The 26,768-nt window shown below is 44.7% G+C and overlaps 1 protein-coding gene and 1 non-coding gene across 4 annotated transcripts; both read right to left on the bottom strand.

Annotated features, from left to right (window-relative positions):
• Nucleotides 1–750: 750 nt before the first annotated feature.
• Nucleotides 751–23,503, bottom strand: PPP1R8 (protein phosphatase 1 regulatory subunit 8). Of its 3 annotated transcripts, none has more exons than XM_063667142.1 (9): nt 23,420–23,503; nt 22,383–22,500; nt 21,215–21,401; nt 19,294–19,354; nt 13,089–13,242; nt 10,690–10,910; nt 8,598–8,742; nt 5,205–5,269; nt 751–2,186 (listed from the first exon to the last, which is right to left on the bottom strand). In XM_063667142.1, the coding sequence occupies exons 3-9, from the start codon at nt 21,268–21,270 to the stop codon at nt 1,833–1,835; spliced, it is 1,056 nt and encodes a 351-aa protein (XP_063523212.1). In that variant the 5' UTR covers nt 21,271–21,401; nt 22,383–22,500; nt 23,420–23,503; the 3' UTR covers nt 751–1,832. The 3 variants fall into 3 exon arrangements, with proteins under 3 accessions (XP_063523212.1, XP_054295354.1, XP_054295362.1); XM_054439379.2 differs by having other exon boundaries at nt 23,240–23,478; XM_054439387.2 differs by having other exon boundaries at nt 23,236–23,456.
• Nucleotides 17,546–17,711, bottom strand: LOC129023906 (small Cajal body-specific RNA 1). Its single transcript, XR_008496969.1, has one exon. It is a non-coding gene; the product is annotated as a small Cajal body-specific RNA 1 (non-coding RNA).
• Nucleotides 23,504–26,768: the final 3,265 nt, after the last annotated feature.

The raw sequence follows: 26,768 nt of genomic DNA on the forward strand, positions 1-26,768 counted from the left end.
AAAAACAGAATTCCCCTTGAGGCTATGAGAACTAGGTGACATGCTGCAAATGATACATGGTAGGTAGGTAGGCAGGTGCTCAGTGATTGTTCACCACTACCAACAGTACCATCTTCACTATAACGAGAGGAAGGTATTGTCCTGATGACGACACTCATTTTTACAGACCCTGTGGGGAAGTCAACTCTTTGCACAGCTGATGTTATCAATTTCTGTTCTCCAGAAGGTTGCTCCTGCTACGAGTCTGCACTTGACCCAAGGATATGGAACCTAGCTGGCATCTTCATCCCAAAGCCACACGTAAGTCTCACACACACAGTATACTTACTGCAAATGAGATTCCGTATGCAGGCATCTTCCTTCAATTCAAATTCTTGCTGAAATCCCTCCTATACTTACCTTTAGCTTCTATTTGCTCCTGTGTCACCAAGCTATGGCTCAAATGCACAGAGCTCTAACCGCAGGGTGGGGGATTGGGCTTATGCAAACGCCCTAAAGCCTGGTCTCCTGTCATGAGGTCTCCTGATGAAGGGCACCAAGCACTTCCGAACCAACGCTGCTTTGTGATGCTTCAGTCTGGGGACTAGATTCTCTCATTAGAATTTCCACACTCATTTAGGGCATCTTTATTTGTAATATAATGGGGATGGAGCATTGCCTCCCAAGCCCACTGACTGTGCCTTTAGCAAACATTTCCAGATGGCAGTGGCAATCAGTGACTGACAGACAAATTCACAGCCTGCACCCAAATGACAAAAGTTACGTTTAATTTACAATGTAATAAAGGTTACAGGTAAAAAGCTACACATAAAGCATGAAAAGGCCTATTACACAAATGTACAAATCTCTGTACAAAGCTTGTATCAATGTTTCCTAACTTTGTCTCCTATGTTTGTTAGCCAGGTCTAGTCTTGGAGCTCTGAATAACAAGAGCTCTCAATTGAGGGGGGAAAGAGCCTCCAAACTGACATCTAAAAATTCCTCTTAGAGACACCAGTTACTTCCAAACAAATCTCTTCCTTTTTAATTTGAATTACCCCAACTGGTCATATCCTTTGAAAACTGCCTTCATAATACAGTTAAAAGTAATGCCTTAGAGTAGAGGACAGTATTCTGGAATTAAATAAGAAACTTCAGCAGGTGGAGTGCTCAGGTTTGACAAGAAAAACAGGTAAATTTCCAACAATACTGTAAGTTAAAACTATAAACCTGTGTCTATGGCACCAGTCACAGATGAAGGAAAATCGAAATGTTTTCATTCCAACAGGAAGGACAAATAGAAAAGCCTAACTATTGGACCTCAAAACCACTGACCCAAGGAAACATTTTTTAGTTTAAACCTCAGCTTAACTGCAGAATTCTAAGCCTTCTTTTTGATCAAACTGAGATCTATGGCAACCCTTCTGCTACCTGGGACTTGCAAGGATAGTGAATATAAATTAGGCTGCTGGACCCCCAAGGCTGGTGATGCTACTGTAACGTCTACAGCTCTGGATTCAACCTGAGGGCCTGGGATATGTGACTTTACATAAAAACGATCCTAGAGAGTGGGAGAAAGAAAGGAGGTAGTGGAAGGCCTAGGAAAGAGTCAGGGCAGTCTATTGAAAAGGATATAAGAAGCCTTTCTCTACACTGCAAGTGTTGTGAAGACAGGTCTTTATGGGCTATTTCAACCCCACCCCCAATTGTCATATTACATGGTTAGGATGCCAGGAGACATTCTGAAAGACGATACCGCACACATGGAAAGTTTTTCCCCCTAGTTCATTAGCTCCCCATCACCCTTCCACCCCATTCCCACCCAATCCCACCCTTCTCCATGACCAAAAATATCAAATCAGTAAGGAAGGTGTGGGCTTCTTGCCTGGCCAAGCCTCTTTTGCATATTTCTTCTTCTTGGGTTCATTTACAGCTTCAGGGTTATAGACCGCAGGGTTTGGTGCAGGGTTCATGTTCACTGCTGATGGCACAACAGGAGTCAAGTCCACATCCGGGGCAAGGTTTGGGTATGGCATGGGCAAGCCACCGATGAGTGCTGTCCCATGGATGCCATGCGGCTGGGAGCCTGCTTCACTGTGTGTGGGGGGCAGGCCCCCGTAGAGTCCTCCGCTGAAGGCAAAGTTCTGCATGCGCCTGCTCCCTGATTCCTCCAGGCCCAGGGAGCCAGGGCCCTCCACACGCTTCTTCTACAGTTCACGATGAGGAAAGGGGAGAGATTGGAGACAGAAGACAAGAGGTGAGGCCCAAGAGTGGTTAGCTTTTTCTATTCCAGCCTTAGAAAAATGGCTTTGGGAAAGGTTCCTAACTTCTAGCCTATTCTTTCCAGACAACCTATTTCATGATGTTGAAATCTTACGGTTTGAAGATACGTTTCCAGTCATCTATGATGGTTCCCAAACACTGCTCCATAAGAAAGTTTTCACCATCCTACATCAGCCAAGGATGATGTTGTGAGTTTTACATAAAGTAAAACATACCAATTTTAATGACTATTCTTTATCCTAAAGTTACATAGCTCAATTTCTTATTTCATATTAAAATGCCCTTTTAGGAGGAACACATGAAATCAGGAGTTTGAGACCAGCTTGGCCAACATGGCAAAACCCCATCTCTACTAAAAATACAAAAATTAGCCAGGCGTGGTGGCGGGGGCCTGTAATCACAGCTACTCGGGAGGCTGAGGCACAAGAATCACTTGAGGCAGAGGTTGCAATGAGCTGAGATGGTGCCACTGCACTCCAGCCTGGGTGACAGAGTGAGACTCTGTCTCAAAAATAAAAAACATTTAAAAAAAAAGCCCTTTTAGGAAATGGAAATGACAAAAGATGGCAATAGATATTTTACCCTTTTTTGAGGGGGAAAAAATGTGGTATCTTCATGTTTGGTGTCCAATTTTTTTTTTTTTTTTTGAGACACAGTTTCACTCTTATTGCCCAGGCTGGAGTGTAATGGCTTGATCTCAGCTCACTGCAACCTCCGCCTCCTGGGTTCAAGCCATTCTCCTGCCTCAGCCTCCGGAGTAGCTGGGATTACAGGCATGCGCCACCACGCCTGGCTAATTTTGTATTTTTAGTAGAGACGGGGTTTCTCCATGTTGGTCAGGCTGGTCTTGAACTCCGGACCTCAGGTGATCGGCCCGCCTCGGCCTCCCAATGTGCTGGGACTACAGGCGTGAGCCACCGCGCCCGACCTGGTGTCCAATTTTTAAACATTAATCTGAGAGCAAAACCAATCTACAGTGAAGAAAATATTTACTGGCTGCCTGGGCCTGGGAGTGGGCTGCTGTAAAGGGCTATGAGGCAACTTTTTGGAGTGAGGGAAATCTTCTCTATCTTGATTATGGTGGTGGTTACACATATATTTGCCAAAACTATACACATAAATGTGTAGATTTTATTATATGTAAATTATACTGCAATAAAATTGACATAAAACTATACACCTGTTGATTTGGTACTTTAATGACAAGAAAACATTCCAAAGGAATAACAAAAAAAAAAAAAAGCTCAAGGGGCATTATGGAGTCCCACAGAAAAACATCTACTTTTCCACACTAGACTAAAGCTCATGAAACATCCTCCTCGCTCCTATACTCCTTTTGGATTAAACAAAGTCTAAGCAGGAACTCTCACAGATCTTACTTAGTCTAACATATTTTAGAGATTTTTTTTTTTTATAAAAAGTAAAACTTTCTATATCATCTCTAACCAGCATTTTCTAATCACCTTCTGAATATTAACAGGGATCTCACTACTCTTAAGGGGAAGTTTGTTGCTGTTTGGACAGTTCTAGCTATCTGGTAGTTCTTCTACATGTTGAACGATTGGAGCATCTCTGTAACTTCTTGGTTCTTCAACATACGATCTTTTTCTTTTTCTTTTTTTTTTTTAGATGGAGTCTCGCTGTCGCCCAGGCTGGAGTGCAGTGGCGTGATCTTGGCTCACTGCAAGCTCCACCCCCCGGGTTCACGCCATTCTCCTGCCTCAGCCTCCCGAGTAGCTGGGACTACAGGCGCCCACCACCACGCCCGGCTAATTTTTTTTTGTATTTTCAGTAGAGATGGGGTTTCACCGTGTTCGCCAGGATGGTCTCGATCTCCTGACCTTGTAATCCACCCGCCTCGGCCTCCCAAAGTGCTGGGATTACAGGTGTGAGCCACCGCGCCCAGCCAACATACTTATCTTTAAACTTAATCCACACCTGGGCTGACATTCCTATCTGTGCCATTGCCACTCATCAAATAAAGGCATGACAAACTGTGTGGTATTGCAATAATGCATCTCCTCCACCTAATAGCTTACTTTGAGTCCGAAGAGAAAGGCCAAAAGAAGGTGGGCCTCTCTCTGCACCCCTCTGGAAAATGAATTTACAGATTCACATTGCACATTATTTACATGAAACATCAAGCTGGCTAGTTACCTACAGCCTTTCTGTGGTACTCCAGGATTCCCTAAACATAGATTTCATTTCCACAGAATGAGATATGGGAGAGGAGCATGGTATGTATTTTAAAATTAAGCACTCACTCAACAGCACATAAAGAGCAGGTTATTTTTTTTTTTTTTTGAGACGGAGTCTCGCTCTGTCGCCAGGCTGGAGTGCAGTGGCACGATCTCAGCTCACTGCAACTTCTGCCTCCCCGGTTCTAGCAATTCTCCCGCCTCAACCTCCCAATTAGCTGAGACTACAGGAATGCGCCACCACACCCAGCTAATTTTTGTATCTTTAGTAGAGACAGGGTTTCACCATGTTGGCCAGGATGGTCTCAATCTCTTTTTTTTTTTTTTTTTGAGACGGAGTCTTGCTCTGTTGCCCAGGCTGGAGAGCAATGGTGCGATCTTGGCTCACTGCAACCTCTGCCTCCCAGGTTCAAGAGATTCTCCTGCCTCAGCCTCCCGAGTAGCTGGGATTACAGAGGCCTACCACCACGCCCGGCTAATTTTTGTATTTTTAGTAGAGACAGGGTTTCACCATGTTGGCCAGGTTGGTATCGAACTCCTGACCTCAGGTGATCTGCCTGCCTTGGCCTCCCAAAGTGCTGGGATTACAAGTGTGAGCCACTGCACCTGGCCTTGATCTCTTGATCTCTTGATCTGCCTGCCTCGGCCTCCCAAAGTGCTTGGATTACAGGCATAAGCCAACGTGCCTGGCCTAAAGAGCAGGTTTTAAAACACAGACTGTATGGCATTTCATGTGCTTCCTACCTTGACTGGGACCACTGCAGTTTGCACCATGTTCCTGAATCGACCAACTGAGGGATCCACATCCTCTGCAAAAAGAGAAGAGGGCAGGGTTGGGTTGGTACTTTACCGGAAGGAATAAGGGCACAGGGGTCACTGCAAACAAACCATCACAACAACTCATATTAAAATTGTAAAACACAGAGAGTGCTTCCTGGGTGCTGGGCATCGTGCTAAATCCTCACAAAGACCCTGTGACGCAGGTACTACCACAATCAACATTTAGTAGATGAGAAAGCAAACTGAGGCTTGGAGGAGCAAAGTGACTGGCCCAGTTGCTCTGGTGGAGAGGACAGGAGCCAGGACTTGAGTCCAAGTAGTTCAAAACAGGCCTGTGATCTGCACCAATGTGCTGTGCTGCCTTCCCCCAAGTTCTTTCCCATTCTGTATAACTCCCTCTTTTGAGGGGAAAGAAGAGTAGACATTATCAGTTCCATATCAGTGACAAAACAATGACATGTCAACAGGTCACATATCAAATGCCTTGCTAATGCCTGCTTATTAGCAAAAAACAGATTTTGGTTTCAAAGCCAGGGCTTCAAACTGAACCTGGCCTTTTGACTTGAACGGCCTGAACTGTATATAAGCAAGACTTGCACTAAAGGCTCTGATGCCCCCGTCTACACAGGAAATGAAGAGCAAGATACTGTCCCACCCTTGATGAACTCATAGTCACAGAGCCAGATAGGCTACAACACAGAGGTGCTTCAAGAGAAGTGCACAACAGTGTTTCTGGAGCACAGAGGGGATGACTGGGCTGGATCACCAAGGATGGTGGAGTTTTCTCACTGAAGGTTGAATGTGTGGAAATAGGCAGAGGCACCAACTTATGTACCACTACTAGAGAAAACTACTCCAAGCCCCAGTTAACTTAATATAGTGATAGAGAAGGAATCGTTTCCCTAATAGATGTTGTAATCTTATTTTCAATGAGGTTGCTTGTTATTGAAAGAAACACTCCCGGCCGGGCACGGTGGCTCACGCCTGTAATCCCAGCACTTTGGGAGGCCGAGGCGGGCAGATCATGAGGTCAGGAGATCGAAACCATCCTGGCTAACACGGTGAAACTCCGTCTCTACTAAAAAATACAAAAAATTAGCCGGGTGTGGTGGCAGGCGCCTGTAGTCCCAGTTACTCGGGAGGCTGAGGCAGGAGAATGGCATGAACCCGGGAGGTGGAGCTTGCAGTGAGCCACCAAGATCGCGCCACTGCACTCCAGCCTGCGCGACAGACCAAGACGCCGTCTCAAAAAAAAAAAAGAAAGAAAGAAACACTCCCAGAAATCCCTTTGGAAGACAAAGAATCACTATTTAATTTGAGTAATTATAATTAGCCCCTGGTTTATTTGCTTTAAGTCTGGATTTTCACATATTAGGATCCATGCCTTTAAAGAGGACACTCTGGTATTATGTTCACCATCAATCTATGCTCAATGAACAAATGGCTTCTATATAGAAGAGAAAGGACAAAAATATCCAAGCTCATTAAGAAAGAGACAATGTCTCTAAAAAGGTATCTCCCATGGCCCCTCTGGTTTCAGAGCCTGTGCTCTTAACCACTATGCTATACTGCCTGAATACATTTCCCTAAGAAAGCTCGAGGGCACTAATTTTCTTTCTTTCTTTCTTTTTTTTTTTTTGAAAGGGAGTCTCGCTCTGTCGCCCAGGCTGGAGTGCAGTGGCCCCATTTCGGCTCACTGCAAGCTCCGCCTCCCGGGTTCATGCCATTCTCCTGCCTCAGCCTCCTGAGTAGCTGGGACTACAGGTGCCCACCACCACGCCCGGCTAATTTTTTGTATTTTTAGTAGAGATGGGGTTTCACTGTATTAGCCAGCATGGTCTCGATCTCCTGACCTCGTGATCCGCCCACCTCGGCCTCCCAAAGTGCTGGGATTATAGGCGTGAGCCACCGCGCCCTGCCGAGGGCACTAATTTTCAGTGACAAAAACAGAGCAGATCAGATCCTCACTCCTGAAAGAGACTTAAGAAATTTGTCTAGTCCAGTGGTTCCCAAATTGCTGGCTGTTGTACAAACAGGAGCTCATTAAAAAATATAAATTTTGGGCTGGGCGCAGCAGCTCACGCCTGTAATCCTAGCACTTTGGGAGGTTGAGAGCAGATCACCTGAGGTCAGGAGTTCAAAACCAGCCTGGCCAACATGGTGAAAACCCGTCTCTACTAAAAATACAAAAAAATTAGCCAGGTGTGGTGGCAGAAGCCTATAATCCCAGCTACTTGGGAGGCTGAGGCAGGAGAATCACTTGAACCCGGGAGGCGGAGGTTGCATGAGCCGAGGTTGTGCCACTGCACTCCAGCCTGGGTGACAGAACGAGACTCCGTCTCAAAAAATAAATAAATAAAAATAAAAAATAAAAAAAATTTCAGCCAGGCATGGGGGCTCATGCCTGTAATCCCAGTGCTTTGGGAGACTGAGGCAGGAGGATCGCTTAAGCCCAGGAGTTCAAGACCAGCCTGGGCAACATGATGAAACCCCATTTCTACAAAACATATGACAATTAGCTGAGCGTGGTGACGCGCACTTGTTGTTCCAGATACTCAGGAGGTTGAGGTGGGAGGATCACCTGAGCCTGGGTGGTCAAGGCTGTAGTGAGCCGTGACTGTGCCACTGCACTCTAGCCTGGGCGACAGAATGAGATCGTGTCTCACACACACTCAAAAAAGAAAAACTAAAAAATATATAAATTTCTAGGTCCAACCCTGGAAACTCTTTTTTTGGAGACAGTCTCACTCTGTCACCCAGGTGGGAATGCAGAGGCACAATCTCGGCTCACTGCAACCCCTGCCTCCCAGGTTTAAGCGATTCTCCCGCCTCAGCTTCCCAAGTAGCTGGGACTGCAGGTGTGTGCCACCATGCCTGGCTGATTTTTGTATTTTTTGTAGAGACAGGGTTCTGCCATGTTGGCCACCCTGGTCTTGAAATCCTGGCCTCAAGCAATCCACCAACTTCAACCTTCCAAAGTGCTGGGATTACAGGCGTGAGCCACTACGCCTGACCAACCACAGCTTTTTCTTTCTTTTTTTTTTTTTGTCACCTAGGCTGGAGTGCAGTGGCGCAATCCTGGCTCACTGCAGCTTCTGCCTCCTGGGTTCAAGCAATTCTCCTGCCTTAACCTCCCAAGTAGCTGGGACTACAGGCGAGCACCACCATGCCCAGCTAATTTTTGTATTTTTTTAATAGAGACGGGGTTTCACCTTGTTGGCCAGGCTAGTCTTGAACTCCTGACCTTAAGTGATCCACCCTCCTCGGCCTCCCAAAGTGCTAGGACTACAGGCGTGAGCCACTGCGCCTGGGCCAACCACAGCTTTTTCATCAGAATAAACTAGCAAGATACCTCACCTGGGTTGATGATCTCATCATCCTCACTGAATGTCACCCGTGAGTTCTTCCTCTTCCTCTTTGGTCTTTGAATGTCCAGATTTCCCTCCTCAATGGTAAGGGTAGAAATCCGCTTGTTGTGGGCAGTGTTGAACTCTGTCAGGTTCTAAGCCAGGGTTCATACAGCAAAGACAGCAGTCAGTACAAAGGGAATCTGATGGAGAACATCACACTAAATAAAGGTCAGGAAGGCATGAGGGGCCAATCTTGACCTCCAAAGGGAGTTGAGATGCTTCTGCATTTAGAGAAGATTCATACTGTCCCAAGACTACTAATACTAACAAGTCTCAAGTCTCATTAGAAAGAATGTGGAACATCCTCATTGACTAGTGGGGCAGTGATATTCAAGAGGGTAAGGGCCTTGAGGTGAGAACAGGTGATCTGTGCAAATATCCTTGAGCTGTGTTTTTTGTTATTGCTGAAGAAAGGCTATCATGTCTTTACGCCCACAACAAGCTGAGAATTAAAAGGAAATGTGGCTGGGAGGAACGCCAAGAATTGTTTTTAAGTAACAAAATTGAGATGAAAAAGGACAACTGGCTGCTTCCTTCCTAGTAGCTTTCTCCTTTAAAATTAAGGACACTGCTAGTGCACTTAATTTTTGGCATTAATATTTTGTCATGCCCCATCCTGTGTCTGGCCCCAATTCTATTCATAACTATCTCAATAATTAACTTGGCCTTAGCTCTGTTGCTTGCCTCTTCCCAATCCACTGAAATTATTCCTTTCTGGTACAAACCACCAGTTTGAGATATTCTAAATGTCTTAAGAATGAAGATCCAGGGAGTACCTAACATACTGAACAAAAAGCCATGTAAGCATAGCAGCAGCCGGGATAGAGGTGGCCTAAAGGGGAAATGGGCAACAGCAAGGTCCCTGGCTATGAAGCCACTTCTTCAAAACAAAACGACTTCTTAATTGTACAATTTCTTTTTTTTTTTTTTTGAGACGGAGTTTCGCTTTTGTTGCCCAGGCGGGAGTGCAATGGTGCGATCTTGGCTCACCACAACCTCCGCCTCCCGGGTTCAAGTGACTCTCCTGCCTCAGCCTCCTGAGTAGCTGGGATTACAGGCATGCACCACTACACCCGGCTAATTTTTTGTAGTTTTAGTAGAGATGGGGTTTCTCCATGTTGGTCAGGCTGGTCTCGAACTCCAGACCTCAGGTGATCCGCCCACCTCGGCCACCCAAAGTGCTGGGGTTACAGGCGTGAGCCACTGTGCCCGGCCTAAATTGTACAATTTCTATCGTGCTTTTCTTCCTAAGAGCCAGGAAACTGCCTTGGTGTACAGGAATAGTAAATGCAGGTGGGTGGTTAAGGACATGATTGCATTTGGTCTATTTGAACAGACCAATCACACCAGTGCAGTGACAGATATGTAAAGGACTACAGCCACACCAACCTACTGGGGTCAGCCTCAAAAAAGGAAAACTTCTAGCACCTTAAAATTAAATCTTATAAAATTCATGGCCCTCAGGACAGCGAGGCCCATGGAAGAACAAAAGCAGTCTGGCTCTATTCAGAAGATTCCTGGGCTGTTCAGATAGCACCAAAAAAAGCTACATGAATGAATGAAAGTGTCAGTCTCTCTAAACTAGTGCTGTCTGACAGAACTTTCTGTGAGGATGAAAACATTCTTTCTTTGCACTAGCCGACATAGCAGCCACTAGCCATATGTGACTACATAATACTTGAAATATTGTTAGTGGCTACCATATTGGACAGCATTAGCTCTAAGCAGTCAAGGGACAGAGAAATGTAGCTTCCAGTCTTAGCTTCTAACAGCCAGTGAAGGTGCACAAAACAGCTCAAGGAGACTAGTGGCTGGGACTCAGCCTCCCTGTTAGGCCTGGTGATACACAACCAAATCCATGCAATGTGGCTCTCCGAGAGCTGTCACAGCTGGCCACACCAGATTGCCAAAGGCGCATTACTGGACTCAAGAGAACCCCCTGCTGCTAAGTCACTGGCATTTCCAGCTACACAGAACAGCTATATACTCCAAAACCCAGGGTCCCCAAAGACAAAACAATGACATAAATAGGGAATTACATCAAGCTCAGTTTCCTCCTCTGGAAGCCCCAGTAAGCCCTTGAGTTCATCATCCTCTCCACCCATCTTCTCATCTCCTTTCACAGCCGATGGCAATGTCTGAGGCTTCTCGCGCAGAGTGTATGCCCTTGTGGATGCGCCAAATGAGACCGTGGAATCGATGGGAATTTGCTGAGGCTTGTGAGGTTCCAACCGAATGTGACCCAAGAAAGTGCCGTGTGCTGGGAATAACCAAATCAGAAATGTAAGGGGGAAAACAAAAACAACCTGAGTTTTAGAAGGAAGAGTATGATCGCCAACTCTCTTATCAGGTCAGCTTCCCCCTAGCACATCAGTTTTGCTTTTATGTCTGTTTTTAATTTATTTTAAAAATGCCATAGTCAGGATCATGGTCAGAAACTCCAGCTTTTTAAAAAATGAAAATGGCACTGGGTCCACCACATCCATCATGTGTTACAGTGAGAAGGAAACTCCCTCACTGAGCCTTGAATCTCCTCGGTGGGTTTCTTATATCCTCAGACCTATTGTTCCCCCAAATAATAAATACCACTGTCCATTCTCTGCTGCCACACAGGCTTGGCTCCATTCTGGGTCAAATAAGAATGGCTCCAATCCAGCAGAAGCCATGCCTCCCAAAGCAGGAGCTGGACATCACTGTAGTTTTCCCTCTCCAGCCCCAAGTCAAAGGAATATAGAAATTGCTGGCCTGGTGGCAGTTATGCTTAGGTTTTCCCCAGGACAAGAAAGTGCTTGGCTGAAACAGGTGCAATATCAATGCCAAAGCAAGCCAAAATCCTACTATAGATTCTGAATATTTTCCCCTGTTGGCATTCTGCATGTTATAAAATGGGAGAGAAAAGATAAGTATTTGCGAGACAAAGCTCTCCAAGACCCTTATATAAGCAGATTAGGATGATGTGTGATTAGGGTGATTAGGTATGTTTCTGCGTGTGGTAGTAGGAGAGTGGTGGAGTCCAACATGATATGCCCATGAAGCAGGACCCTTTACATTTTACACTGTATTCACACATGGGCAAAATGAACAAAATTCAGGGCCCCATGCAGTTAAATCTCAATTGCATTTCTGTGGATTATCTTAGGCGAAGTTTAAACTCTTATTAATTGGTGTATGCTTATGGATACTTCAATTAATTAATATTTATGGATTATTTTTTATTTTTTTGAGGTAGGGCTTGCTCCGTCACCCAGACTGGAGTACAATCATGTGATAATGGCTCGCTGCAACCTCCACCTCCTGGGCTCAAACAATCCTCCCACTTAAGCCTCCCAAGCAGCTGGGACCATAGTGCACTCCACAATACAGGGCTAATTTTTTGTATTTTTTGTAAAGACGCGGGTCTCGTTACATTGCTTATGCTGGTCTTGAACTCCTGGGCTTGAGAGATTCACTGACATCGGCCTCCCAAAGTGCTGGGATTACAGGTGTGAGTCACCATGCCTGGCCTTGCTTATGGAATTAAAACTGGTATTATTCATAGTCAAAGCAAAACAGAGATGGGATAAAGAACCAGAATAATGAAATTTTCCTCAAGACAATCATTCTTAAAATGCCCTATATTGCTGCTCTATTACATTAATGGAGCTAATCATGGCTTCTGCTTAAACAGAATCACAATTTATTATGGTCCTATAAACACTTGAACACACATGGTCCCTAGTTCCTGGGTGCCTTTTTCCTTTTCTTTTTTTTTATTTTTTTGAGACAGAATCTTGCTGTGTTGCCTAGGCTAGAGTGCAGTGGCACGATCTCAGCTCACTGAATCCTTCCCCTCCTGGGTTCAAGCGATTCTCCTGCCTCAGCCTCCCGAGAAGCTGGAATTACAGGCACCTGCCGCCACCCCCAGCTAATTTTTGTATTTTTGGTAGAGGCGAGGTTTCACCATATTGGCCAGGCTGGTCTCAAACTCCTGGCCTCAAACGATTCGCTCACCTCGGCCTCCCAAAGTGCTGGGATTACAGGAGTGAGCCACTGCACCCAGCTCTTTTTTGTTTGTTTGTTTGTTTTTAAGAGATGGGGTCTTGTTCTGTCACCCGGACTGGAGTGCAATGGTGTGATCATAGCTCACTGCAGTCTTGAACTCCTGGGCTCAAGTGATCCTCCCGCCTCAGCTTCCCGAGTAGCTACAGGTGTGAGCCCCCACACCCAGCTTATATTTGCTTATTGATTCCTCCAGGACAGTGCTCCCCAAGCCCCTCTTCTCTCCACAGTCAGTTAGCAATTATCTCGGGAAAATAGAAAAATCACAGAAATAGAGAAGGGTGGATTTAAAAACCAAACATTAACTTTTTCCATAAAACATAATTTCCAAACTAAAGAACCCAAAGAGTATTTTCATATTGCCTAAAGGTAACATGTGAATTGGGAGGGAGTTACTTACTACTGTTGAGATCTATCAGGAAAACTCTCTTCAGATGCTTGTGGTAGACAAGTGCAGCATGGACCCGAGAGCAAGACTGGTGGTCAATGGTAAAGTCACACAAATCAGGGTTTCTCCCAAATAAGTAATACTTCTTCTCATCAATAATCAGTTTCTAAATAAATATTAAATTAAATATTACTTAAATCTTGTTTCAACAGCATTTACCAAAAACTCTCCCAAATAGAGAATTCTGAGTAGATAAAATTCCTTTCCATTAGATTGAGTAATAACTCCATCTCCTTGCATCAAAAAAAGAAAAATAAATCCTTTCCAAGGAGAAAAAAATATCTCCTGTTATTCTTCAACATAAAGTACTCAGAATAATTTACTAAAATAACATTTTTTGGAGAATGGATGGTAATTCATCTCCTCAATGTAGTGTTTGTCTAGTGTTGGTATGAAAATAACTTTTCTTTTTCTTTTTTGTTTCTGAGATGGAGTCTCACTCTGTTGCCCAGGCTGGAGTACAGTGGCATGATCTTGGCTCACTGCAACCTCCGCCTCCTGGGTTCAAACAATTCTCCTGCCTCAGCCTCCCGAGGAGCTGGGACTAATACAGGCGTGCACCACCACATTCAGCTATTTTTTTTTTTTTTTTTTTTTGAGATGGAGTCTCACCCCGTCACCCAGGTTGGAGTGCAATGGTGCAATCTTGGCTCACTGCAATCTCCACCTCCTGCATTCAAGTGATTCTCCTGCCTCAGCCTCCCAAGTAGCTGGGATTACAGGCGCGCACCACCATGCCCGGCTAATTTTTTGTATCTTTAGTAGAGATGGGGTTTTACCATGTTGGCCAGGCTGGTCTCGAACTCCTGACCTTATGATCCGCCCATCTCGGCCTCCCAAAGTGCTGGGATTACAGGCGTGAGCCACTGAGCCCAGCCTAATTTTTGTATTTTTTAGTAAAGAGGGGGTTTCATCATACTGACCAGGTTGGTCTTGAACTCCTGACCGCGTGATCTGCCCACCTTGGCATCCTAAAGTGCTGGGATTACAGGTGTGAGCCACCACAGCTGGCCAACTTCTCTTTTTTTTTGAGACGAAGTCTCGCTCTGTCGCCCAGTCTGGAGTGCAGAGGCGCGATCTCCGCTCACTGCAACCTCCGCCTCCTGGGTTCAAGCGATTCTCCTGTCTCAGCCTCGCGAGTAGCTGAGATTACAGGTGCCCGCCACCACGCCCAGCTAATTTTTTGTATTTTTAGTGGGGGTTTCACCGTGTTAGCCAGGATGGTTTCGTTCTCCTGACCTCATGATCTGCCCTCCTCAGCCTCCCAAAGTGCTGGGATTACAAGTGTGAGCCACCCACTGCGTCCGGCCCAACTTTTCTTAATTCTATTAGATATAAGTGGCCTGCCTTCAACACAGTAACAATTCTTTTTTTTTTTTTTTTTTTTTGAGACGAGTCTCGTTCCGTCACCCAGGCTGGAGTGCAGTGGCGCAATCTCGGCTCACTACAAGCTCTGCCTCCCGGGTTCACACGATTCTCCTGCCTCAGCCTCCCGAGTAGCTGGGACTACAGGCATGTGCCACCACGCCCAGCTAATTTTTTTGTATTTTTAGTAGAGACAGGGTTTCACCGTGTTAGCCAGGATGGTCTTGATCTCCTGACCTCATGATCCGCCCGCCTCGGACTCCCAAAGTGCTGGGATTACAGGGGTGAGCCACCACGCCTGGCTTGAGATCAACAACTGTATGAAGAGTTGCTGTCTTCTGAAAAAAGGTTCTGTTGGATCTTAATTTTAGATCAATTGGAAACAAGAAGCACAATGCATGTCTATAAAGTAACAAGATTGCTTTTAGCCTAGTGAAACCGAAAAAAATGTAATAAGATTGCTTCTCAGAAAATAAACATTCAAATGTATATTTGGGAAAGGAATGAAGTGTAAACACCTATTTCTGTTCTAATCATGCTGCCATAGTCCCAAAGTATTTTTGTTTGTTTTTGAGACAGTCTCGTTCTGTCGCCCAGGCTGGAGTACAGTGGTGCAATCTCAGCTCACTGCAGCCTCCACCTCCCAGGTTCAAGCGGTTCTCCTACCTCAGCCTCCTGAGTAGCTGAGGTTTATGGTGCCCACCACCACACCTGACTAATTTTTGCATTTTTAGTAGAGATGGGGGTTTCACCATGTTACCCAGGCTGGTCTCGAACTCCTGACCTCAGGTGAACTGCCAGCCTCAACCTCCCAAAGTGCTGGGATTACCAGTGTTAGCCACCGTGCTACACCTGAGCTAAATTTAGCTTTATAAAAAACTTGCTGGCTGGGTGCGGTGGCTCACACCTGTAATCCTGGCACTTTGGGAGGCTGAGGCAGGCGGATCACAAGGTCAGGAGATCAAAACCATTCTGGCTAACACAGTGAAACCCTGTCTCTACTAAAAATACAAAACAAAACAAAAAAATTAGCCAGGCGTGGTGGCGGGTGCCTGTAGTCCCAGCTACTCGGGAGGCTGAGGCAGGAGAATGGCATGACCCCAGGAGGCAGAGCTTGCAGTGAGCCGAGAGCGGGCCACTGCACTCCAGCCTGGGTGACAGAGCAAGACTCCATCTCAAAAACAAAAACAAACAAAAAAATGAAAATAAAAAACTTGCTATACCTGTCCGTATATTTCTTTTAATCCTGGATCAGTAAAGCCTTTGCCACAGATTGGTTATAAACTGGACTGTTATAGATGAAGGACTCTAGATGAATTATTGTTAAAGCTTCTTCCAGTGCTAGTGGTCTAGTAATCTAGTGGGAGCACTTGAGGAATAACTCTCATTTGGGTATGTTGTGTTTTTCCTTTAAACATGAGGTCTCATTAAACTCTAGTTCACATTTCACACTATACTCCTAAAATCCCTGAGAAAATATAGCACAAAGCTGAGTAGAGTATAGTCAAGTTAGTACCCGGCTGGGAATCAAGAAGCTTGTATTTCATTCCTGGTTAAGTCCTTTAACTCACAATGGGCTACTATTCTCCCCTTACAAAACCAAAAGATATACCTCATGCAAGCACACTTTCAGCACTGATTACAGTAACAACTGCTAGGCACTTCTATGCCACACACTATGCTATGAGTTTTACGTTACATCATTTCATCCTCACAACCACCCTATGAGGTGGATAATACTATTCTCTTCCTATTTTTATAAATGACAAAATTGAGGCATAAAGAAATTAACATACTCAAGTTCACACAGTTAGATACTTGTGGGCTGGGTTAGAAATTCAGATTTGTCTGGCTTCAGAGTCTAAGCTGTTTTAACCACATTATATATTTTCTTCATTCTACTTACATCAAAAAATGCACCATATGGCAAGGAATATTTTAAGGAGAGAATAAGTACTGTGGGTCACACTCTTTTCCTTAAACAATCACTTAGCCAGTTTCTTTCAAGCTCAGCCTTAAGGTTCAATTAATTCAGGCTAGCTTGGATATGTGGGTCACCTCTGGGAAACCCTATCTGGCAGTGCCCATCTGCTGCTGGAAGAGCTTGTTCTGGGCCCACACTACTATGGAGAACCAAGATTCAACAATAGCCTGACAGCTCAGTCAGTCACCTTCATGTCTGCTTTGACCCAGGGTTTTTAAGACTTGAGTTAAAAATAAGACATTATTTCAGGATTAAGAGAAAGCCCAGAAATTTCAACAACTTGTTCTCTCTAGGTAATAGCTATTCGGGCTGAATCTCATTGCACTTCTCATTCATATTTATATGCACATGGATTATGCTGTCACAAACTTAAATTTGCTAACCACAGTGCTCACAGATTGTGCTGAAGGAACATGAAAGACCACCAGCTCTTGGGTTCTAAAATAACAATGACTAAATTTCTATGAATCTAGGGTGCCAAAAGACATACTAGAGATTTAGGGATTTCTTTGAGAGGAAAAAAAAGAGGGCCTCCAAATTAAATGTACACATTCAGTATCAAAGGCACCCCAATTACAGAAATGTTACAATGTATGAATTTTTTTTTTTGAGATGGAGTCTTGCTTTGTTGCCCAGGCTGCAGTGCAGTGGTGCAATCTCTACTCACCGCAAACTCTGCCTCCTGGGTTCAAGCGATTCGCCTGCCTCAGCCTCCCAAGTAGCTGGGATTATAGGTGTGTGCCACTGCACCTGGCTAATTTTTTTATTTTTAGTAGAGACGGGGTTTTGCCACGCTGGCCAGGCTGGTCTTGAACTCATGACCTCAGGTGATCTGCCCGCCTCGGCCTCCCAAAGTGCTGGGAGGCCAGGTGTGAGCCGCCACCATGCCTAGCCAAAACGTATGGAATTTTAACAGAAAACAGTACGTCTTAAAACCAAGGAAATGTGTTAGATGTTGAACAATGTGCTGCTTCTGTCCAAGTGAATGAAATAATGCGCTGGCTTTCAACAGTCACTAAAGACATAGCTTCTTGACTAGCTATGACCAGTACCACTATCCAGTTGTGCCTCTGAGTTATAACTCAGAGTGTATCTTTACACACTGGGCTTAAAAGTCTCATGGCTTTTGTTTTAATATTGCACTTCTTAAACCCAGCTATCACAACACATCACAAGCCTTTGACACAAGGCTAGGATATAGACAGCTCGGTTAGTATCAAGTGCTAATCAAGTTTAAATCCAAAAATAAGCACATCTCAGGTCTACGCCTCTCAAGAATACAGTGATGTCTAAGGATTGTAACTTGACAACTTTGTGGCAACTCAGCACACTTAACAACATCGAAAGAGAACATTATCAGCTAATAGAAACCAATGATCAGAGGAGTGTCTGGCAAGTTAGAGTGTTCTGAAAATATAATACCAATTATTCCACAAAGGAATGTGATGTTATCATTAAGACTAGGCAACCCTGTCTGTTTCTTCCTGTTGCAAAGTAAAGATTTGCTAAATTCTAGTAATAAAACAGATCCCTGTATGTCTTCAAGCTTTGTGCTATTTAGCAACAAATATTTTGTAACTGTGGAACAATCTATAGTAAAAAAGGTTTTACAGATATTTTAGCTAAATTATTTCTTTGAATAATCTTGAGGTTTTAAATCTTTAAGAGAGAAGAACCCATGACAAAGGGGCTCTCTGTGACTGGCTGAGTCCATGATGTATTCATAACAGGAGAAATCATTAAAACTCGGGCATGCCTTAATACTTTGCAAAATACCTGGTTATCTCTACAACATCCCAAAAGTGACAACAATATATTTACAGAGTAACCTTCAAAAGATCTCAGATAGCTTTTCAATCTAGCAACCATGGAACTGCAACATTTTTATTAAATACCAAAAAACCACAATGAAAAAACTGCATTCAATAATGGGGCCTTGAACCTAAATTCTAGCTGAGCAAGCAAATATAAAATTGGTCTAATACAGGGAGACTCACAGCTACATGGTCATAGTGGGCTTAATATCCATCTCTTGGTAAATAAATAATACCGTAAGGATTATAAAAAATGCACGCAAACTAATAGCTAATAAAAACTCATGTTCTCTTGAACTCCTATGTGGTGTTCTCTCTAGAGGCTTGTATAAAAGCTGGAATTCTGCTAAACTTTTATAGTACTTAATTCAAATATAATTATGTAATTTTTTGGTGTGATTCTGTCTCTCCCACTGGATGACTTGAGGAGAGAAATCATGTTGGTTTTGCTTACTGCTGCAATCTGTATGCCAGGCACAGTAACTGGCACATAGTAAACACTCAATACGTTTTGAAAGAATCAATTAATGAATTTCACCACAATTCCATTATCTTTTTGAGTAAGTGTCTTAGTTTACCACACTTCTTATAAGGAGTTGGGCCTGAATCTCTTAAAATTAACTTAGAAGTTAAACTCAATATATATCATTCACTTTCTTCAGTTACTGCATACCTTGCACGGTTTACACAACTCCATGTACTCAGGGAGAGGGAATTAACCAAGCTAACAGGGCTTCCAGTTTGACTGGGGCCCACAGGATCCATGACCTATTAAAACTCTTCATTTCAGAGAAGTCACAAAAAATTGAGTGTCTGTGGTAGACATAAGCTTTAAATGTGTGATGTCACCATGTGCTTTTAACAGAAAAAAAAATCAGGATGAAAGAAAGTAGCATTGCTGGAAAACAAAGCACAGGAGAGGGGGTGGAAAAGTGAGTCACTGGCAAAAATCTTTAGTGTGGTGGGCAAAAAAGGAAGACATGTATTTCCATACCTCAATTAGTTTGTCTCCTTTGACTACATCCAGATGTAAACCGGGAGGGGGCTTACCTGCCCTGAAAAATAAAAATAGAAAAAAGCATTTTCAGGATGAGTTTATAAATGCTATTTACAACCATTGTCCCATTCAACACTGCAGCTCTCCTACCAGCCTATAATTAGTTCATGTTCAAGCAGAAATGTCATCCACTTCACTGTTATTACAGCTCCATTCTACGTTTGACACTTACTTCCCTAGTGATTCAATTGCTCTGAAACAGATTTTAGTGGATCTGTATTTAGAGCAGCACCAAGAAACCTATATTTTAACACTGGATCTTCACCTCAGAGAAAGAGCTGCATAGAGAGTGCAAGTATGATAGCTGGGGCGGTCTGGTCACCTGGAGTTTGAATCTGAAATCTACACCTACTCCAATATCATATAAAGATTGAATAAATTAGTTGCTGTTTGGGGCTGATCAAGATTAGTCTCATCACAGAGTAAGCAAAGAGTACTGTCCTGAGCTCTGAAACCAAATCAGAGGTGCATAATTAGGGAACTAGGGCAATTCAAAATCACGCCCCATGAAACCAGGTACCAAATAAATATGTCACCCTTGAAACAGGTCTTTCTACAACAGCATGATTAGGGGAAGTTTCCTCTATATCCTACAGCCATACCATTCAAGGGAGACTCACATATGTCAAAGCACCTAACGGTGCCTGGTACCTACCAGATCCTAAGGAAAGGGTAGGTGATCTCAAAAACAGTGCTTTCTATGTTTGCTGTCTTGGCCCAAATTTGAAATCAATACAGCGAGGGATCAAAATGGATACAGAATTTGTAGACTGAAGCAACTATTACAAAAGTACAAAGCGATCCAGAAAATAGCCACACATTTGCTTGCTTTTTGGGTTTGCTAATTTGAAGTTAGAAAAAAGAACCACCTCACTAGAACCTTTAGATTTGCACATGAAAAAACGTATCCTTGTCTAGCTAACTGAAGATGCAACATGGTCATCTCACAATCCTGCCCCAACCCCTCCTCTATGGAAAGGACAATGCACTGGACAAAAGGCCATTTTGTCCAGGAAAAAGGAATGTTACATCCAAAACATACTTTCTGAATTCCTGCTATGTGCCTGACTCAGGCCTAGGAGCTGGGAATACAAAGATGCAGTCTTTGCCCTTGAGGATGGCAATATAACGGGAGACAGAGACAAGTAACAAACAATACACTGCGATAAGCTACAGCACAAAAAAAACTCTTAATTCAGAAGCGTTTCCTTGTAAGGTAATTCATATTTATTCAACTGGTACCCTACTCAAAGACCAAATTAAATTATTTCATTATTCCCAAGAACTTTCGAAGGGATAAAAAGGGTTCATGCCAACCATTACTAATGCCTACTAGTGCCACAGACTGGGAGCTCCCTGAGGGCAGGGATGGCGCTAACCTACCCTCGTGTTCTCTGTGGCAAACAGACAAGTGCCGCACGAGGGATGCAGCAACCACAGAGGGATGCAGGGCTCGGAGGTAGGGTTGGGGCCGGGGCTGGCTCGAGCGCGCTCGGGACGTACAGGAAGGGGCCAGGTGCGATGCTCCACGAGAGCACCAGGCACTCAGTCAAGAGTTGGGCGTAAGTTCGGGCCAAGGCCTCGAAGTGCTCCGGCGACTGGCTAATCGCTCAAAGGGGCTGCCTAAGTGAGTGCCTTTGAGCCCCCAACCCCAGGTTTCTTCAGTTCCTGGGCCTGGGCTCCAGGCTCTCGGTTCTTCAACACGTCGCCCGGCCCGGTGCAGCGAACAGTTTTTCCCCAACCATTCCAGGGTTTCTGAGCCGTTCGGCTCGCAGCAGAAAAGTAAAAAAAGAGCCGCCCTTCCAGCCCAGGCTAGCTCCGGCCGGGCCACTCTAGCCCTGGCCGCCCCGCCACTCACCAGGTTGGGCAATCGAACAGCGGGAGGGTAGAGCCGGAGTTCGCGGGTGCCGCCATCTTGCGTCTCCCCCTCCCATTTGGCGGTCCCGAAGCACGCCGGGAAACTGGAAGACCGAGAAGGGAAAAGCGGCATCCCAGCAGCCTGTGCGCACGCTCGCTCAAGCACGCACGTACGGGGGGCGGTGCTTCTAGTGGGGACAGAGAGTAGCTTTTGGGATTTTTTTTTTTTTCAGCGTGTGTGCGAGTTGGCCGTCTCTGGAAGTCTCCAGTGGTTAGTGTTTTCCTTGGCCAGGAGGTGTCAAAGGAAAAGGGGCTTTGTAGGGAGGGGAGTCAGTCTCCCCCTACGTCCTCCTGCAAACGCTTCTTGGCTCTAAAATCTTGGGACTAAGCCGGGCGCGATGGCTCACGTCTGTAATCCCAGCACTTTTGGAGGCTGAGGCGGGCGGATCACTTGAGGTCGGGAGTTTGAGACCAGCCTGACCAACATGGTGAAACCCCGTCTCTACTAAAAATACAAAAATTAGTCGAGCGTAGTGGCACATGCCTGTAATCCCAGTTACTTGGGAGGCTGAGGCAGGAGAATCGCTTGCACCCGTGAGGCAGAGGTTGCCGTGAGCCGAGATCACGCCATTGCACTCCAGCCTGGGCAACAGAGCGAGACTCCGTCTCAAAAAAAAAAAAAAAAAAGAAAAGAAAAGAAAGAAGGAAAGAAAGAAAAAATCTGGGGACTACATCCTTCTCCAGAGTTTAGGTTAAGACCGTCAGCCTTTTGCCCTCAAAGCAGAGAAGCTAAAGAGCAAAACTCGGAGATTGGAGTGATTACTGTTTTTCCTCATCCAGCCCTTCTCCAAAAAGTGGCACCCTACTCACTTTTTTCTAATCCACGTTGAGGCCTGTAGATTATCAGGGAATCTGCATTAGGGGTCACCTAGTCTGTTTATGAAAACTCTGGACAAGCTGGAGCCAGGAGCAGGTCCAGTCAGAAAGCAGGGGTCCAAATCATCACTGTGCTTGGCTCAAATGGTTAATTTTTTAAAAAAGGATTTTTTGCTTTTGGTTATAGTACAAGGAAGCGTTAGGATTGCTGGCTTGCCCTAGATCACCAGCTGGCTTTAAGAGACCATTAGCAGGGCCTCTGGTTTTAATGGCATTGTCTGTTGAGCACTTACCTGGGCAAGTATGTATTTTATATGGATCATCTCACTTAATCCTGACAACGCTCTTGAGTTAGGTATTATTATAATTCCAGAGGAGAGGCTCAGAGAGATTGAGTTGCCCAGCTTCACCCTAGAACAAGTGGTAAGTGGGATCAAAAACCTAAACCTATATGATGCCGAAGGCCATGCTCATGAATCACTATTCTCTCTCACACTTTGATGTTGGTATATATTTATTATTAGCATGCAACTGATGCCCCTCTTTCACTTTTGTAGACGCCTTGGGAGGATTATCTGACCAGTTTTTCCTTTTTTAAATAAATAATTGCTAAGTTCCTGTTCATCCAGAAAGAGGCACTGCTCAGCAAGTTAAGGAATCTATGATGAAAGTAGTTCTTTTCTTGCTTTCATGCTACTGGTTCTGCAGAAAATCAGCCTATTCAAAAGATTTTTGCCCTTGATGAAGTCTCCAGCCATCAAGATTTAACTGCAATATAACTTAGAAGGAGCAAGAAGATCAAAAAAGTAACTGCAATATAACATTAACTTGGATTTTAAGATTATCAACTCTTAGGTAGACTGGAGAAACACCTTTTCCTCTGGCCTTTAAAGCACAATAAAATTATCCAGCAAGGATGGCGACTAAGCAGATCACTTATCAAATGGCCTGTTAATATCCTCCTTTTCAGCCTTGTGATTCCAAAGTAAGACTAGGCTGATTGGAAAAATTCAAATTCTAAACTTGGTTTCAATAAAAGAGAAATAATCCTATGTCCCTCTCTTCTGAATACAGGGCATGATTTTTTTAGAAGGAATTAGTCCCAAAAGTTTTTGAGTCTAACAGAAAAGAACAAGATACGTTTACCTACAGAAATTGTGTGGGCCTTTGAGGTTCTATGCTCCTTTTAGGCATAACGTGGTGTTGAAGCCATTTCTAGTTAGCAGTGACCTTATAGCATCTTATGGCAACTTTGTATTTCAACTTCTCAGCTTGTGTGATCCTTCTATTGCTGACTATAGACCCAGGAAACCTAAAAGCTACATCTTACCTTTCTAAATTCTTTACTCCTTGGCCATGTTCTGTTTCTAGCACAGTAGATAGTCACACGTGGCACCTTATGCTTACCTAGGCCCTCATAAAGCAAAATGCTCTTTGTTTGGGCACCAATGATGTCAGTATAGACCAGCAAATAGAGGGCAAGCAATCTAGGTCCTTAACCTTTTAAAACAGACTGATGCACTAGCTGCCTTTGGATTTTGGTATCTCAATAAAGAGATTAGTATGTTGGCCTTTGATAGATTTCCTTAGAATAAGATCTAAAGACATTAGGAGCATATTGAGGTCGGAAAACTTTTTAAAATTTTTAAATTATTATGTTTTGAGACGAATCTTACTCTGTCACCTAGGCTGGAGTGCAGTGGCAGGATTTCAGCTCACTGCAACCTCCACCTCCCAGGTCCAAGCAATTCTCCTGTCTCACCTTCCCAAGTAGCTGGGATTACAGGCATGTGCCACCATACAGGGGGTTGTACCATGTTGGTGAGGCTGGTCTCGAACTCCTGACTTCAGGTGATCCGCCTGCCTCAGCTTCCCAAAGTGCTGGGATTACAGGTGTGAGCCACTGTGCCCTGCCAGAAAAAGTCTTGCTTTCGTCTCCCAGGCTGGAGTGCAATGGTGTGATTTCAGCTTACTGCAACCTCCACCCGCCAGGTTCAAGTGATTCTCCTGCCTCGGCCTCCCGAGTAGCTGGGATTACAGGCACACACCACCACACCTGACTGATTTTTGTATTCTTATTTATTATTTTATTGTTTTTTTCTTTTTGAAATGGAGTTTCGCTCTTGTCGCCCAGGCTGGAGTGCAATGACATAAACTTCGCTCACTGCAACTTCCACCTCTCGGGTTTAAGCGATTCTCCTGCCTCAGCCTCCCGAGTAGCTGGGATTCCAGATGCCCGCTACCATGCCCAGCTAATTTTTGTATTTTTAGTAGAGACAGGGTTTCACCATGTTGGCCAGGCTGGACTCAAACTCCTGACCTCAGATGATCCACCTGCCTCGGCCTCCCAAAGTGCTAGGATTATGCTGGGATTACAGGCACGAACCACCATATCCGGCCTAGTTTTTGTATTGTTAGTAGAGACAGGGTTTCACCACATTGGCCAGGCTGGTCTCGAACTCCTGACCTCAGGGGATCCACCTGTCTCAGTCTCCCAAAGTGCTGGGATTACAGGCATGAGTCACTGTGCCCGGCCCTAACTATGCTTTGAAAAGCAGGGAAGCAGCAGGTGATTCCCAGCCTTAGGGAACAGGATGGACTGAGATCTGAGTTGGGCTCTGGTCTGCAATTAGTGACCAAAAGCAAAAGCTGCATTCCCATGACTGAGGACAGTCTCTGAATAGAAGAAAAAAAATACTGAATAGAGGCGGCTCAGAATGTTTTACTTTGCATAGACTGAATGGTAATTTCATTTTGATATTTTGCACTGCAGTGGGTGAACACTTCCATCCCTACCCCTTAGCAAAACAAACACACACACGTGCGTGCACACACACACACACACACACACACACACACAGACATACACTCCCCTGGGAGTATCTGTCTAGCATCTAGCAAGTTCTTATTCTGGAACATTCCCAGATTAAATAGCCACAGTAACATTTCTACTTTACCTTATACCTTATACAGTATCATAGCTTTTCTCTTTCCTTTTTTTTTTTATTTTGAGACAGAGTCTCTGTTGCCCAGGTTGGAGTGCAGTGGTGCTATCTTGGCTCAATGCAACCCCCACCTCTCAGGTTCAAGCAAAGCTCATGCCTCAGCCTCCTGAGTAGCTGAGATTACAGGCGTGTGCCACCATGCCTGGCTAATTTTTATAATTTTAGTAGAGGCAGAGTTTCACCATGTTGTCCAGGCTGGTCTTGAACTCCTGGCCTCAAGTGATCCACCCACCTCAGCCTCTCAAAGTGCTGGGATTACAGCCGTGAGCCACTGCGCCCAGCCCATAGTTTTATTAATAATTCATTGGAAGAGAGAATGCTAGATCTACCCAGTACTCCTAGGATATTTCATAAAGGAAGTAGAAAAGGGGATGATGGCTCATGCCTGTAATCCCAGCACTTTGGGAGGCCGAGGTGGGCGGATCACGAGGCCAGGAGATCAAGACCATCCTGACTAACACGGTGAAACCCCGTCTCTACTAAAAATACAAAAAATTAGCCGGGCATGGTGGCGGGCGCCTGTAGTCCCAGCTACTCGGGAGGCTGAGGCAGGAGAATGGTGTGAACCCAGGAGGCGGAGCTTGCAGTGAGCCGAGATCACGCCACTGCACTCCAGCATGGGCAACAGAGCAAGACTCCATCTCAAAAAAAAAAAAAAAAAGATAAAAAAGAAAAAGGGATGAGAAAATGAAAGGAAGATAGAGGCAAAAATACAATTTGTATGTTCACACTAAACTGCCATGGGTCCTTATAATCAGATAATTTTGTAGCTGGAAAAGAGCTACCAAGAAAACTTGGGGCCTAAAGGTTAAGTTACTTTTTCTTTTTTTTTTTTTTCCCCTGAGACAGTCTTGCTCTGTTGCCCAGACCTAGAGTGCAATGGCATGATCTTGGCTTACTGCAACCTCCACCTCCTGGGTTCAAGCAATTCTCTTGCCTCAGCCTCCCAAGTAGCTGGGATTACAGGTGTGTGCCACCACGCCTGGCTAATTTTTGTATTTTTAGTAGAGATGGGGTTTCACCATGTTGGCCAGACTGGTCTTTTAACTTCTGACCTCGTGATCCACCCGCCTTAGCCTCCCAAAGTGCTGGGATTACAGGCATGAGCCACCGCGCCCAGCCACAAGTGACTTTTTCAAATACCCTCAGCAAGTTAATGGCAGAGCTAAGGTCTTTTGTACCCCAGTCTAGTTTCTGACATCCAAACCAACGCTTCTCAACCACAGTTACAGGTAAGAATTACCTGGGGCCTTTAAAAATCCCTATGCCCAAGCTATACTCCAGACTAAATTAAAATCTTGGAGTTGTGGGACTGAGGTATCAGTATTTATTTTTTATTTTTTAGCAAGAAGAGGAGCACAGAGAATATTTTTTAAAAAAATACAGAGCACTTCGGCCAGGCGTCAGTGGCTCAGGCCTGTAATTGCAGCACTTTGGGAAGCCGAGGTGGGCGGATCACTTGAGGTCAGGAGTTCCAGACCAGCCTGGCTAACGTGGTGAAACCCCGTCTCTACTAAAAATATATTTTAAAAAATGAGTCAGGCATCGTGGTGAGCACCTGTAATCCCAGATACTTGGGAGGCTGAAGCATGAGAATTGCTTGAACCCAGGAGGTGGAGGTTGCAGTGAGCTGAGATTGTGCCACCGCACTCCAGCCTGGGCGACAGAGTGAGA

This window comes from Pongo pygmaeus, chromosome 1 (genome assembly GCF_028885625.2).
Source record: "Pongo pygmaeus isolate AG05252 chromosome 1, NHGRI_mPonPyg2-v2.0_pri, whole genome shotgun sequence".
In the NCBI taxonomy this organism is placed as follows: domain Eukaryota; kingdom Metazoa; phylum Chordata; class Mammalia; order Primates; family Hominidae; genus Pongo; species Pongo pygmaeus.